General features: G+C 34.6%; 4 protein-coding genes across 4 annotated transcripts; all 4 read right to left on the bottom strand.

Annotated features, from left to right (window-relative positions):
- Positions 1-1,018: 1,018 nt before the first annotated feature.
- PPL_04292 (uncharacterized protein) lies at positions 1,019-1,991 on the bottom strand (the record flags this gene model as incomplete). The annotated part of the gene is made up of 3 exons (XM_020575197.1): positions 1,019-1,146; positions 1,279-1,507; positions 1,935-1,991. 3 exons carry the CDS (start codon positions 1,989-1,991, stop codon positions 1,019-1,021), a joined length of 414 nt encoding a protein of 137 aa, XP_020434717.1.
- A 275-nt stretch (positions 1,992-2,266) lies between these two features.
- Positions 2,267-4,866, bottom strand: PPL_04291 (uncharacterized protein; the record flags this gene model as incomplete). The annotated part of the gene is made up of 4 exons (XM_020575196.1): positions 2,267-2,297; positions 2,467-3,097; positions 3,290-4,367; positions 4,453-4,866. The coding sequence occupies 4 exons, from the start codon at positions 4,864-4,866 to the stop codon at positions 2,267-2,269; spliced, it is 2,154 nt and encodes a 717-aa protein (XP_020434716.1).
- A 1,296-nt stretch (positions 4,867-6,162) lies between these two features.
- kif8 (WD40 repeat-containing protein) lies at positions 6,163-11,659 on the bottom strand (the record flags this gene model as incomplete). Its single annotated transcript, XM_020575195.1, has 5 exons — positions 6,163-6,365; positions 6,747-9,791; positions 9,942-10,380; positions 10,467-11,239; positions 11,266-11,659. 5 exons carry the CDS (start codon positions 11,657-11,659, stop codon positions 6,163-6,165), a joined length of 4,854 nt encoding a protein of 1,617 aa, XP_020434715.1.
- A 560-nt stretch (positions 11,660-12,219) lies between these two features.
- On the bottom strand, positions 12,220-13,863 carry PPL_04289 (glycoside hydrolase family 7 protein; the record flags this gene model as incomplete). Its single annotated transcript, XM_020575194.1, has 2 exons — positions 12,220-12,227; positions 12,864-13,863. 2 exons carry the CDS (start codon positions 13,861-13,863, stop codon positions 12,220-12,222), a joined length of 1,008 nt encoding a protein of 335 aa, XP_020434714.1.
- Positions 13,864-14,106: the final 243 nt, after the last annotated feature.

Genomic DNA, 14,106 nt, shown 5'->3' with positions numbered 1-14,106 from the left:
TTGTTGTTGTTTTTAGGTTTTATTGTTTCTTTTTATATTTGTTTTATAGTTGTGTGAAAATATTTAAGATAATTGTATTTATACAATATTTATAGATAAAAATATAAAAATAGAGATAAATATATATAGAAGTGGTTGGCTGTAGATCAAATTGTTTGATAATTATCTCTATCTTTCTTTCTTTCTTTCTTATTTTATTGAAATTAACTCTTATATTAATATTCTTTCGAAAATAGTATTATCAAGATATAAGATTTGATAGTATAAACTTAAACTTAACTAACTGTTGTTATAATAATCTAAGTGAAAAAAAGTATAATTAAACAAAATTAAAATTTTTATGAATTTCATTCATTTGTTTTTTTTTTTCCTCATGATCTCTGCCCAAGTTTTTACAGTAACGTTCAGGTTGAGGTGATACCGATTTAATTTTTTGGTGAAAAATCATTCATTTTAAATTACATTTACTTGTTCGAACAAATAATTTAATATTTAATATTTAATGTGTATATATTATAGGATTCATGAATCTTCACTCGTACTTAACTTGTATTGTCACAGTGGAAGCCATCTCAAACCCCCACAGCTTGAAAACAGAGATTAAAATAATTCAATTATAAATAACAATCATCTTCCTTTTTAAACACTTTTACAAAAAAAAAAATCAAATAAAGTTTATTAATTTGAGGAGATATTACTTATATTGGGTTGTATTTGGTAATTTTGATGGTTGCAACCACTCTTTCAATGAATGGAATTAAAATCTTGGTTTTGAAAAATATTTAATAATATTAATCTTTTGTAAACCCTTTTTTCAAAACAAACAATATTTTCGTCAGATAATAAATATAGAGGAATGAATATTTTAAATGAGATATTTTTATTTAACAAAGTTCACATCTGATTGATTCACAACCTTTTGAATGTTTGACAGTGATGCTGCAAGATTTTGATGAAAATCGGAATTGGTTAGGTCAAACTCTATTGTTTTATCTAATAACTGGTGTTTTGTTCGTTATTAAGTGTGACATCTTGAAAGTGTACGTGCAAGCCAATAATATGAATGAGCAGTACTTGGATAAGGAACACTGAAATTGTAATAATTAACAGTGGCAATTACAATTCCAATCGATATGTAGGTGAATACTGTTGTTCAGAAAAACTCTATCATCGCTGACTTGTAGAGTGCAGTTCGTCAATGCCAAGAAAAAATTTGAATACCTCGTAAAACTTTACTTTGGTAGCGGTGGGTTCATATGCTTTTTCATCTCTATCAACCTCGAAGTAGGTGCTGTTGTTGCAGCTCTATCAATGCTGTTGTTGCCGCTGTTACCAATGCCACTGTTGTTGTTGTTGTTGTTGTTGTTGCTGTTACTACTTCACCTGATGATTCAATTACAAGATCGGTCGCTTTTTTTCCTCTATATCGAACAAGACCACATGGGAAACTAGAACCCTTTTGATTTACAAGTCTTAATTTATTTCTTACTCCCCATTTACTTTTTTTCTTTTTAATTGAATATTTATTTTATAATTTAGAATCGTAATATTTGAAATATAGTTATAAAATGAATAATTATCTATTTGAATAAAAAGAATGTAATATGATTTTGTTTTTCTTTGAAATCAAAAATTTATATCTTTTGTTTTTTTTAGTTTATGAATTTTCGACATATTAATAATATGTTATTTTTATTTTTTTTTTATTTAAGAATCTCGATATATTCAAAATTAAAATAAAATGTTTTAGCAGTTTCAATGATATCATGTATTTAGTGGAGCAACAGAAGTAAATATGAAGAAAGATACAATCATTTATTAACTGAGTACTCTGTTAATTTATTTTTCTTGATGTAGAACAGGTATCGATATCCTGATTTGCTTGCTATTTGATCATAGTTTTTACTTGAAAGCAATAAGTATTAGATAGATACTGAAAGGTGGTCACTTGTGATCCTGAAGATCGGAATATTCTTGTAACTATCACTCATCTTGGTCAGTCCTTCAAAGTCTTCGCCGTCTACTCTCAAGTGATACCTTTGGCTCCCAAGGGTCAAAAATGGTGTGTTGTCTTTGATCTCCAATACCTCCAATTAGATTTGTACCAAATGGTTGGGTGTTAAAGATGAATAGCCAAGGTTCTCAAAACTGCTTATTCCATCATACTAGTACTATTCGTTAAAAATTCGATTGTAAATCAAAATTTTGCATCTAATACTCCGATTAGTGAATAATAAAATTATATCTATTTTTTAAAAGAATGAGCTTAGATGTATGTTTCTTTTGATTTGATTGGTCTTAAATTTAAATAATAATTAATCTATTTCTGTTCATTGAATATTTAATTTTTAAAATAACTTTGGCTAGAGATTTTATTTTGAAATTCTAGCTAAACAATAGAATTTTAATATAAAGTTTCTACTCTTTATAATCAGGTAGTGGTGGAATACTTAATTGTACAATCACTCATCTAGCAACAATTCCAATGCCTTCGAATATAATTGTTGTTGTGTCATTGATTGTCCGTTATTAAGTGTGATTGATCCATCCCTTGGAAGTGTATTTGCAAGGTCATAGTATGGGTGGCAATAGGTTGGATCACATTCTATTGATTTCAAGTATAGTTGTTGTTCTGTCATTGATTGTCCATTAGGAAGTGTGATTGATTCACCACTTGGAAGTGTAAATGCAAGGCCATAGTATGATATGGAATTGGTTGGATCACATTCTATTGATTTCAAGAATAGTTGTTGTTTTGTCATTGATTGTCCATTAGGAAGTGTGATTGATTCATCACTTGAAAGTGTGATTGCAAGGTTATAGTATGAATATGAATAGGTTGGATCACATTCTATTGATTTAAAGTATAGTTGTTGTTGTGTCATTGATTGACCATTAGGAAGTGTGATCGATTTACCTTTTGAAAGTGTAGTTGCAAGGTTACAGTATGGTCTGGAATCGGTTGGATCACATTCTATTGATTTCAAGTATAGTTGTTGCTGTGTCATTGATTGACCGTTATGAAGTGTGACATATTGATATGCTTTGAGGACTGATCCAAGGTACATATAAGGATAGAAATCGTTTGGATTACACTCTATTGCTTTCAAATAGAGCTCGCGCGCTGTCATTGATTGTCCGTTTGGAAGTATAATAGACTTCCCTTCTTTCAAGAGTATTTGCAAGGCAAATATATGGATAAGGTTGCGTTGGATCACACTTTATTGATTTCCATAGTAGTTGTTTGTTTGTTATTCGACTTTCCATTAGGAAAGTGTGATTGATTTACCACTTGGAAGTGTATTTGCAAGGCGATGGTATGATCGGGAATTGGTTGGATCATATTCTATTGATTTCAAGTAAAGTTGTTGTTGTGTCATTGATTGACCGTTATGAAGTGTGATTGATTTACCACTTGGAAGTGTATTTGCAAGGCGATGGTATGATCGGGAATTGGTTGGATCACATTCTATTGATTTCAAGAATAGTTGTTGTTTTGTCATTGATTGACCATTATTAAGTGTGATTGATTCACCACTTGAAAGTGTCACTGCAAGGTTAAAGTATGAATATGAATAGGTTGGATCACATTCTATTGATTTCAAGTATAGTTGTTGTTTTGTCATTGATTGACCATTATGAAGTGTGATTGATTCACGGCTTGAAAGTGTCAATGCAAGGTTAAAGTATGGTCTGAAATTGGTTGGATCACATTCTATTGATTTAAAGTATAGTTGTTGTTGTGTCATTGATTGACCATTAGGAAGTGTGATCGATATACCTTTTGAAAGAGTATTTGCAAGGTTACAGTATGGTCTGAAATTGGTTGGATCACATTCTATTGATTTCAAGTATAGTTGTTGCTGTGTCATTGATTGACCGTTATGAAGTGTGACATATTGATATGCTTTGAGGACTGATCCAAGGTACATATAAGGATAGAAATCGTTTGGATTACACTCTATTGCTTTCAAATAGAGCTTGCGCGCTGTCATTGATTGTCCGTTTGGAAGTATAATAGACTTCCCTTCTTCAAGAGTCTTTGCAAGGCAAATATATGGATAAGGTTGCGTTGGATCACACTTTATTGATTTCCATAGTAGTTGTTGTTTGTTATTCGACTTTCCATTAGGAAGTGTGATTGATTTACCACTTGGAAGTGTATTTGCAAGGCCATGGTATGATCGGGAATTGGTTGGATCACATTCCATTGATTTCAAGTATAGTTGTTGTTTTGTCATTGATTGACCATTATTAAGTGTGATTGATTCACCACTTGAAAGTGTTAATGCAAGGTCATAATATGAATTTGAATAGGTTGGATCACATTCTATTGATTTCAAGTATAGTTGTTGAACTGTCAGCGACTGACCATTATTAAGTGTAATTGATTCACCCATTTTAAGTGTTGTTCCCAGGTTATAATATGATCTACCAATCGATGGGTCACACTCTATTGATTTCAATATTAAGTTGTTCTTGTTCTTTTGTCATTGATTGTTGATAATCAAGTGTCTTTGAAAGTCGGATGAGTGCATCTATATCATTTGAATTGATACACTGGAGAGCTATTTGTTGCTCTTTATCATGCAGCTGTTGATCTTTATCAAGTAACTGTTGATCTTTATCCTGGATTTGCTTATCACACTCGTCTAGCTTTGACTTAAATTCATTGCTAAAATTTGAAATTACATTTCGACAAGCGTTTACACACTTATTCAAATGATCAATTTCACCGAGTGGATCCATTTGATGATCGCAAAATAAACATTTCGGAAGGGCACTGATTATTCTTTCTTTAATCAATTTCATAAGATCTTCAATGCTTTCAGAAGTATGTTTACTAGGTTCGACTTGTAAGCTCATTTGTATAATATTTATAAATATATTTATGTGATCAGGTAAATATAAAACCAAAAAAAAAAGAAAATGTATCCTTTTTTTTTTACAATTTTAACATAATAAAAGAAATGCCATGCTTTAAACATCAAAGTGTGGGGATTCGTGGTTATCGCGAACTCCTTTTTTTTTTTTCTTTTTTTTAATAAGAGGTATGATCATTATATTCTACCATTAGTATGAGATATGCCTTGTTTTTTTTGACTTAATATTCATTTAATTTAATATTTTATTTATTAATTGATCTTTTTTTTTTTTTCATATAATTATATATAATTTTATTTTATTTTATTTATTTTATTTTATTTTTTTTATATAAGATATTTTTTAGAAAGAGAGGCTGATTTACAATCGTCGCTGATCGAAGATGCGAATGTTAGACACTTGAAATTTAGGACAAAAATAAACTTCACCAGTAATTAAATTGATTTGAAATGATTCATTTACAAACTCCTTGAAGAACAAGTAGAATAGAAACTTTGTACAAGTAATATTTATTTATAAATATATAGAATTTTGGAGTGGAATTAAAATAAGTTTCAAGAAAAGCTTGACTTTAGAAAATTGAAAAAAAAATGGAATGCACGATGATTTAATGTCTGGTAATGCCTAATTAGGCATATTAGTTGATTTAAAATTAAATAGTAAATCATTTCTATTAACTCTTGATTGCCAATATCTTTTTTATAAAAATTCAGAATAAATATTTTATTAGAATAAAAAATAAAAGTATAATATTTATTTCAGCTGATTCAAAATAAAAATGATATTTTCCAACTCCAACTTCATAGTAGAAAGGTGGGTTGATTGGAACAAACAAAGCTTTTTGGTTCATAGATTTATCTTGGTTCTATCATAGTTATGAAAAATATTTAATATAATTAATCTAATATGATTGTTTAATACACTTTTTTCAAAACAAATATCAAAGTCAATAGTCATACATTGTTATATATATATAAAGTAATCTTTTAAATGTGATAATAAAATACTTTCAATTGATATAATAGATAGTATAAACAAAAAAAGTATTTAATACACTTTCTTACAGATCTTCATTGAGGATAGTGGAATTCAATAAATAATCAAAAATTAAAGATTTTTATTACTATATAAATATAAAAAAAAAAATTAAAAACTTCAAAAGGGGTATTTGATTCTATTGTTTGAAATAAAACATTGACCTTGTTAAATATATTGACTAGTTTGAATTCAATAATAATAATAATATATATTTTTATTGTTGTTGTTGTTGATATTTCTTTAAATTTTCCATAATTTAATTGAACGATCGGATGAACCAGAGAGTAAAACGTTGCCAGTGGATATGATACAATTGACTGAGGATTCGTGACCAATGAGATGCATAGTGTTGGCATTGAGTTGTGAATCCCATCCTTTGATTGTGGCATCTCTACAGCCAGAGAAAATCATAGAGTTGTGTGCGGTGAGTGCTGTTACCCAATCTTGATGGTTGGTATTGGTGGGTCGCGACTGCTGCTGATAGATACCGGCTGGCGACGGCTCCCACCGCTTGATTGTTTTATCACGCGATCCCGAGTAGATGATATCGTCGCTTCCGACAGCCAGTGCATTGACACCGTCCAGATGATGCGGTTGCAAACGCTGTACCATCTCCAACGTGTCTTTGTTGTAGAGCGTAATGGAATGGTCACGCGAACCCGTAATAAAGTGTTTGGAACTGAATGTCATCGCAAAGATGGAACCCGAGAGATTCTCGCGCTTCGAAAGCGGAGTCTTGACTGGTCGGAGCTGGCGAGTGTCCCACACCTTAATGGTCTGATTTTCCAGGCCACCAAAGATGTAGTGTCCGTGCGTCGACATACAGAGAACCTCGTTCTGAATCTTAATGGATTGAGCAACGTTGCCGGTCTGCGCAGTTCTCATGTCCCAAACGCGAACAAGACGGTCGGATCCACCGCCAGAAAACAGCAATCCACTACCGGCGTGATAGGCAATAGCCTTTACTGCTGCGGAATGTCCAGTTAAATCGGAGACACAATCGCCAGAGACAAGATCCCACGCTTTGATAAGTTTATCTTGTCCACAGGAATAGAGCTGCTGCGATTGCTCGTTGAAAAGCAGACCCAACACTGAACCCTCGTGACCAGTGAAACTCCAGTTACACTTTATGAATGTTTCACTGTCGCCATTGAGTAGCTGTTCTTGTCGACGTGTATGGAGAATCGCTGTTCTGTAGTTATCGGTTTTTAGTTTATCACGGTATCGACGAAGTCTTGAGTCTGGTCGGGGTGCTGACAGTCTCGCAAAGACATCACCATCAAAAGCCAGATAGGCAGCTGCCGATGCAGAGTTTGGTGATAAAACGACATTGTCCCCGCTGTTTTGTAGTTGTTTACGTGACTTTGGTGAAGTGTTGTTTGGTTTCTTCATCAAATCGATATCGACATCCAAAATATCTTTATCAAATGTTGGTAAAGGTTCTAAACTCTGACTCATATTACTTGTTAAATATCCACTATTATTGTTATCGCTATTATTATTCATGATTGAGTTTATAGTCAAGGAAGTACTCATATTTGTTGTTGTAGTGGTAGTGTTATTCTTTCTTCCTTTTGGTCGTCCATTAATATTATTAATGTTAGTTGTTGTTGTTGTCATCTTTGATCTCTCTTTGGAAGACTTCAAATCATCCAAAAGTTGATCAACCTTTGATTCTACAGATAACTTGATTTGTTGATTATTATTATTATTATTATTATTATTATTATTATTTGTATTGTGATTTGGTGATGAAGTACTACCAGTACCTGTAACAGTAATGGCAGTAAATGTTGTGTTGGTTGCAGTTGGTATATTTATAAAAGCGGATGGTAGTTGTTGTTGTTGCAGATTTTCGTCTTCCATTTCACTCTCAATTAATGAGGTGGGTGATAAAGAATTTGTTGTAGATGTTGAGGGTGATACAAAAGAAAGGGAAGACTGTCTAATCTGTTGTTGGAGTAACTCTATCTCCTTGATGAAATCGGCAGTACTAAAAGATGATGCTGGTGTTGATGTTGATGATGCTTGTGTATTGGTTGTTGAAGATTGCGGTGTATTATTATTATGTATATTTAATGGTTGTTTAGAGACAAAAGATGAGTTTGATTTTGAATTGTTATTTACATTGTTGTTTGTTGTTGTTGTTGTTGTTATTGGTGCTGAAATAGGTGGCATATCTTTTAATTTACTTCCAATGGTAGGTGTTATTGTTGGGGTGGTTGAAGATGTTGATGTTGGATAACTATTGATTTCCTTCGATTCAATGATTGGCGATTGCATTTGTTGTTGTTTATAATATTCGGATTTAGCTTGCTTGATTCCGTCGAGAAGTGTTGATGTCTTGGTGCGTTGTTCAAACAAGTCTGGAGTTGTTGTTGTTGTTGTGGTCGTTGTCAAAGTCTGTTTCTTTGTACGATTCTGCTCGGCATACTCAATGCACAGTTCAAACGAAGCCTGAATCAAATGTGGTAATTTTTCGTAGGGAGTAGTCGAAACCTTTCGCATGATCTCAGTGGAATCCATACAATCGTTGGACATTGACGCCAACTCTTTCTGAACTTTGGCAATCTTCTCATTCTGCTGCTTGATATTCATCTCCAGGAATGCCGACTGCTCCTGATACTCTGCACGTGTGATCTTGTTGCTGACACTCTGTTGTTTGAGACGTGCCGACTCCCTCACAAAGATATCCTTCTCGCCAAAGTGTTTGTCAAGTGTCTCTGTCAACTCATTCTTATAGAGATTCTTCTTGATTTGATCCAGCAACCATTCTCGCCAATCTGGTACACTAAATTGATGATGATGTTGTGAGTGAATCGTTGTCGTCGAAGCAGCAGTATTTGTTGTTGTCGTTGTCGATGTAGTCGTCGCTGTCGTCGCTGTTGCAACAGCTGCTGTTTTACTTCTAAATCCACTATTGTTGTTATTCTGTTGTTGCTTGTTCGATGCATTGCTATTGGCTTGAAGTGAAGAAGAAACACCAGGTTTGTTTTGAATCACTCTTTGTTTGTGTGATTCCAAATCTTTCAGTTTCTTCTTGATCTGCTCGGATTCATCGATTTTCTTTTGAAGCAATTGATCTTTCTTCTTGGATTGATTCATCAGTTGACCGATGAGTTGCTCCGACTTTTTCGCTTCCTTCTTGAGTGCTTCAAGCTCCTTGTTCTGACTCTGTTTCTGGTCGTCGCGCTTCTTGAGCTCGTCACGCATCTTCTTCAACACCTCTGACTTTTGTCGTTTCAAATCCTTGATGTCCTCGTTGAGATCGATGATCTTCTCATCGCTCTTTGTCTTTAGATCCATCAGTCGCTGGTGGTCTTTGATCGATCGAGTGTGCTGATCGAGCTGTCGCTTCAACTCTGAGAGCTTACGCTCGTAGTGATTGGTGAGTCGCGCCTTTTCCTCCTCGAGTGCCGAAGCTGCACCGCCGCTGTTGTCGACAACAGTCTTTTGCTTGTCTTCGAGTGAACGCATCACACTCTCACGCTCCTCCTTCATCTCAAGCAACTGAACTTCCAACTCCTTCAAACGATTGTCATACATCTCCTTCATCTGTTGATATTGCATCTGTGATTTGGCAATCAACTCCAACTCCTCTTCCTTGGCAACAATATAATCATTCAAATCCGACAGCTTTTCATTGTCATCCAACAGCTCTTTTACATTTTCAATATCTTCAATTAAATCGTCTTGTTGTTGAAGCAGTGGTGGTTGTTGATCTAAAGATTGTCCGCTTGTTGCTCCATCTACAATAACACTTGAATCTCCTGGTTGTTGTTGTTGTTGTTGTTGTGAACTATCAGATTCTTTTGGTTCTACCAGAATCCTTTGGAAGCTATTAAACAATTCGAGATATTCGCCAGACTCTTTGTTGGGAGAGAACGAATTGACAAAACCATAGGATGCTTCCTCCAGTTGTTTGTACTTTCCAAGCAGAACTTTATACTTGTTCGTAATCTTATTGGATATCTCTTGAAGCATATTGTTTTCAAACTCCAGCTGTGATACTTTCATACTATCTTCAAAAGTTGAGTGATTCGATGCATTCGCAGCCATACGTGAAGGTGTCATAGGAAGAACTTTCTTTACTCCTCCTTCCAATTGGTTATTAGAAGTTGTATTATTATTACTATTACTTCCATTATTATTATTACCATTGTTACTACTACCACTATTTATCTTATTTCCATTACTATTACTATTATTATTCTTTGAAATAAATGAACTATTATTATTATTGTTATTATTAATTTCTTCATGAATTGATATACTATTAATATCGACATCTTGTATGAGAGCATCGATATCACTATCTTTATAGTTATGTTTAACTAACAGTTCATCTCTAAGTATCTGTATTTGTCCTTTATACATATTGATTTGTTTTGTCAGAGGATCTACATTCACCACTGGTTTATTCATAATATTTCTTGCTCTATATGCGTATTTCAATGTCTGTTTTGTTGTGTCGTTGTCAAATTGATGTTAAACATTTACTGAGTCAGTCTGTTTTCTAGTTTGAATAATATAATAATACATACATTTAATGTCTCTTCAAAATTTGAATCAGCAGGACTGATACAAGCTATCATAAGTGTACGTGAATTACCACCGAGTGAAGATTGCAGCATTCTAGTGAGTTTCGAGTCACGGTAGGGAACGTGTTTAGGCCTGGCAGTTCGCCGCGTATCACCGAGTGCCGAGATAACATTACCGAGTGCAAGCAAACCACTGTTGATGTTGATTCCCTCCTTGAGTCGCTGTCCCTCTGCTTTGGTTTTCTTTACACGTTCGCTACCGGCCAGATCGACAAAGTGGAATTTCGAGCGGATCGTTGGGTTGCGTTCCTCAGAGATGTTGTTCTCCTCGTTGTTCTGGTCGAGTACGGTCTGCTCGATTATGACCGTGAAGATGGCGTGCGACCGCGACGAATGTACGTTCATCAGCGTCGAACCGATGGTACGCGATTGCGAACCACGTATCAGCGAATCCTCCATTTGAGCACGCGTACGAACGACCTCCTCAAACAGTCCCGGAATGTGAACTTCGCCGCCCGACGTCTCACGAATGGCCAGACCGCCAACCGAAGCATCCGGATTCAACATATCTCTGATCTCCTCATTGTACAACTCCAAAAACGAAACCTTTACAACGATTGCATGTGTGCTCTTCAATCGATCGATCCTATCGAAAACACTAGCGATCACCCGAGGAATAACACCCAATTCATCAATCGATACTCCAACAGTCGATGTCGATCCCATTGTATATGTTTTACCTGTTGTTTTGTTAGTTTGTTTGCTTGTCAAGATAACTAGATAATGATAACTGATAACTTACCTGAACCTGTTTGTCCATATGCCAAGATGGTTGAGTTGTAACCTTGAAAGAGAGAGTTTACTAGTGAGGTGACACAGTCGTCGTAGACTTGATGTTGTTTCGATTTACCACTGAATACATAGTCGAATGTGAATGTGTGATCTTTTCCAATGATTACTTGTGGTACACCATCGACATAGCGAACCACCTCTTCACTGCGCTCGTTCAACTCTTTCGTACTGAGTGGTCTCACTCTGAGAGCAACTCTTACACTGCAATCAGAATCACTACCACCATCCAGCACTTCACTATCATTCAACAATGATCTCGGTAAGAAACTACTAACATTTCCATTACCATTACCATTACCATCACTACCACCACCAACAATCGTTGGTGGTATATCTTCATCCATTTTTGCAATCTTAGCTAAGATCTTAAACTATTAATCTAAACTACAAAAATCTTATCTTATCTGTATATAATCTATTTCTTGAAATATTGAACTATCTATATTTATCTATACTATCAATATTTATACATTTGTATAATTTGTATAATTATTCTAAAAAAAAACTGTAAGAACAGACAGACAGACAAATACAAATAAATAGTAAATATTAGTTTATATTTAATTTGTATTGTTTTGTTGTAACAAAAAGTAACAATGTAATAATTAAAAATTAGTGTGTTTTTCAAATTATTTTTGGTGGGTGATAAATAGGACACTTATTTGGTATTTTTTTTTTTGACCAAGATCAAAACAATTTTAAAAAATTAAAATTATCAAAGACATTAAAAAAATCTCTATGACCAAGATACAGGTAAACTGCACATAGTTATCAAATTCAATTGTCCGGACATGCGAATAACCATCAATATTATAACATATATTTATATAATCAAATTATACTCTAGAGATATAACTAATAGTTTAAAATACTCAAAATAACAATCGTATTATGAATATATAGTTTATATTTCTATATATATAAATTTTATAAAAATTTTTATATTAAATATGAGGTAAGAATTTAAAAAAATAATAGTTTTCAATTATTGTTGTTTCAAAACTTACTTTATTACCCAAAATATATATTATTGTTAAATAATTTTATTTTAAAAGATTTTTAGAATGAATATATTTTTGATAAAATAACATATATGTGTTTGGTTTTTGTTTTGTTTTGTTTGAATGAATTTTATGGTCAGTCGGATGAATAGTTAGCAGCACTAGATCTATTGGGTAAAGGTTGAATTGATAGGTCCTACTTTGATGTTGGAATAGATTACATAGGCATTGGGATACTGTGATTCCACTTGGGTGGGAACACCGGAAGTGGTTGGACAAGCACCACGGGCAACTCCAGGTGTGGCGGTGGTTCCGTTGGTTGGATAGGAGCTATCCAACCACAACATGTTGGCGGCGTAGTCGTCCCAGAGACTCATAACGAGTACCATTCCACCGGAGATGGCATTGCCCATCTGTTGCAAACCACCGTGCTTGTCAAAGTCGGGCACATCGTTGAATGCCTTCTTCTGGCTGGTGCAAAACTCTTCGGTGATGGTGTTTCCACCGACTCCACCGATCTGAGAATCGGGCTGAGCAATCACCTTACCCTTCTGCACGTAGAATCTCTTGATGGCAGTGAGTTTTCCTGAGGGGGTACCGTCGTCCGTGAGGAATTGAGTTACCACGGTGAAGACGGAACTGGTATCAACGGTTTTTCCGACACCAAAGAACGATTCGCTACCCATACGATATGGATTGAAGTCACAACCATCGGGGTCACAGGTTCCGGCGTAACGGTTCTTCGAGTAGGTTCCACCGCAGGCGTCACCTTCGCACATTGTCTCGGAGGAGGTGTCACATGGATGTGGAGTGAGAGCGTTCGACATACTGTTGGCCTCCCAGAGATCCATCTCGGCGCAGCAAGATCCGTGACCACCGATTCCAGTGTTTGGATTGTTAGCAGCTGGAACCCAGCCATCGACATTTCCTTGACCTTGGATGAATTTCAAATCTCTTGGACACTGAGAATCGCAATATCCAGTTCCGTACTTGGCTCCGGCTTTGTTGGTTGGATACTTGGATTGACCTCCGTCTCCATCCATCGAAACGAGATACAAAGCACCGTTCAATCCACATGGCAGATTGGAGACATCGACGTCGAAAGTGAATTCCTGACCCAACAACTGGAACATCTGGTAGGCAGAGTCGTTGGCCATGAGGAAGAGACGCGATCCAATGTTCTTTCCGTAGCTCTGAGTGATAAAGTTGAGTTTCAACGAGCTGCCGTCAGTTGAGACACCGTAGGTACTCTCATATTGGGCACCGTCCAAGTAGCAGTTGCTAGCACAGGTCTTGTCGTCTGGACAAGCAGTGGAGTCCCATGTATTTCCGGTATAGCAGTTTTGTCCGGTGGAGGTATGGATCCAACGCCAATTTGCATCGATAACAACCTCACCATTGTTTGTAGTACACTTTCCACCTTCATTACAAGTCTGCCAAGTCATGGCTGGATGTACTTCAGGAGTAAGAATTCCAACTCCTTGTCCATACACTCCAATTCTTGCAATTATACAAACAATTAATATAAATATACACTGTTTATACATAATTAATTTTTTTCTAAATATTTCCAATAAATAATTAATATTAATTTTTAAAACATTTATTTCAAAAACTTACAATTATATTTCTAATAATATTTAAATAATATTATGCTTTTTTGTTTTTCAATATTTAAATATTTGTAATAGTATTTTTAAGTAATAATAATAGTTTATCTATTTGATAATCAAATAATAATTAAAATAAGATCCTGGAATTGAACTATTTATAATCTATTAGGTCTTGTA

This window comes from Heterostelium album (genome assembly GCF_000004825.1).
Source record: "Heterostelium album PN500 unplaced genomic scaffold PPL_contig9, whole genome shotgun sequence".
Classification (NCBI taxonomy): Eukaryota; Evosea; class Eumycetozoa; order Acytosteliales; family Acytosteliaceae; genus Heterostelium; species Heterostelium album.
Note: the sequence above shows the minus strand (reverse complement) of the source record. Positions and strands in the feature narration are given on the sequence as shown.